The 2,055-nt window shown below is 33.7% G+C and overlaps 1 protein-coding gene across 1 annotated transcript; it reads right to left on the bottom strand.

The window, feature by feature from the left end:
- Positions 1–380: 380 nt before the first annotated feature.
- LOC107005994 lies at positions 381–1,439 on the bottom strand. The gene has a single exon (XM_015204631.1). It carries the CDS (start codon positions 1,437–1,439, stop codon positions 381–383), a length of 1,059 nt encoding a protein of 352 aa, XP_015060117.1.
- Between the last annotated feature and the right edge of the window lie 616 nt (positions 1,440–2,055).

Here is a 2,055-nt window from a genome sequence, read left to right as displayed (position 1 = left end):
TATAATGCATTATCAATGCTTAATATTGTCCCTCCAGGTAGTAATAAGGTCGCTCTTCCAGAGCCCTCAATTAATTTTGTACTACCTGATATTGTGTTGACATATGCCATTTTCATAACCAAATTAGAAAAGTATTTCTTTTCTTTTAATATTGTATGCGTTGTAGCACTATCAAGAAGGCATACATCTCCATTACTCATCTTGAATCCAACTGACAACTGGGGATTTCTATTAATTTTCATTAAAATAAAATACATTAAAAGAAGGAAGAAACAAAATTAACAACGGAAATTTAAATACTTCAACATGAATAACATAATAATTAAAAATACATAAGTAAAATATTAACAGACTTCATTCCCCAGCTAAAAGATCAAACATCAGTTTCGATCTCCAAAGAAGTCATCAACTTCCATATGAGTAATGTCACCAAGGCCATCAAAAACATCATCCTTTAAAGCCAAATTTGCTTCAACATCCTTATCATATTTCTGAGATGTTCCCGGCTTATCATCATCTTTAAGAGTCATATGTGACTCAGCTCGAGCATTGGAAGAGGAAGCACCACTTTTATTTCCTTTCTTTTTAAAGGAATTTTGATAGAGCCTTACAAAATGCTCATGTGTGCGACATTCATTCTTCCAATGGCCTTTCATGCCACAACGACGACAATTACTTTTTGAGGGGTTATTTTGAGAACTCATGTTGTTCTCCCTTTTATTATGACCACCACCTTGACGATTAGTGTATCGTCTTTTATCTTTGCCACGTCCCCGTGCATTATTATAGCCCCGATGATCATCTCTTTTTACTTCAGATTGATCACGTGCTTCCACCACATTTGCCTCCGGTAATGGAGCAGCTCCAGTGGGACGAGCTTCATGATTTTTCATTAAAAGAGCATTATGTTGCTCAGCCACCAAAAGACATGAGATTAGTTCAGAATATTTCTGAAAACCCTTTTCACGATATTGCTGCTGCAATATCACATTTGAGGCATGAAAAGTAGTAAGTGTCTTTTCCAACATGTCCTCATCTTTTATAGTCTCCCCACATAATTTTAACTGGGAGGTTATCCTGAATACAGCAGAGTTGTATTCAATTACGGTCTTAAAATCTTGAAACCGTAAATGCATCCACTCATAACGAGCTCTTGGCAACACTGTTGCCTTTAGGTGGTCATATCTCCCCTTTAAATCAGTCCACAACTCAAGTGGATCTTTTACCGTCAGATATTCAATCTTCAGGCCCTCATCAAGATGATGACGAAGGAAAATCATAGCCTTCGCCTTATCTTGACTCGATGCTTCATTTCCCTGAGTAATAGTGGCATCAAGACCTTTAGCAGCCAAGTGAATCTCAGCATCGAGTACCCATGAAAGATAATTCTTTCCAGAAATATCTAATGCCACAAACTCAAGTTTGGATAAATTCGACATAATGAAATTATGAGAGAATATGTGAATCAAATAAAAATATTTATATAATACCTTTGCAAGTAGCAACTTCGTGCTGATAACGTGTTGTAAAGAAAGCTCAGAATATAAGAAGAAAAAGACAAGAAGTATAAGATAGAGGAGATAATTTTCTTATTCAAGTATATCATACAATGGTGAATGATATCTCTATTTGTAGTGTTGAGATATCATAGTCAAAGGTCACCTTGAAATTTACATAGTTATCATCAAGGTTCATATCACCTTGATATCTTATCACATTGGAAACACTAATACATGAATCCAATTAATTGTTGGATAACTCTAATGGATCATCCACATATACAATGGATTTACAACAAAAACTTATTTTTCAAAAAAAGTTATATATTAAAAATTGAGTGTTTCTTCAAATTTCATTCGTATCACATAAGTTACAATAAATAAGTAAAATATGTTTGAGATATGCTAACACGGACTCACGCATCTAGTATCATAAGAAATTTCATTAGGACTAAGGTTGTATTCTTTTTTTTTCTCAATGCTTTTACTTTTTAATAGAAAATAAACAAATAAAAAGACATACCTACAAACTTAAAAGAAATCACAAGATAAACTT

The sequence above is a fragment of the Solanum pennellii genome, chromosome 12, assembly GCF_001406875.1.
Source record: "Solanum pennellii chromosome 12, SPENNV200".
Taxonomy (NCBI): Eukaryota; Viridiplantae; Streptophyta; class Magnoliopsida; order Solanales; family Solanaceae; genus Solanum; species Solanum pennellii.
This window is presented reverse-complemented; position numbering and strand designations above follow the sequence as displayed.

Bases quoted from the DNA above. Each gene is read 5' to 3' on its own strand.
- LOC107005994 (XM_015204631.1), bottom strand. From the start codon at position 1,439: ATGTCGAATTTATCCAAACTTGAGTTTGTGGCATTAGATATTTCTGGA.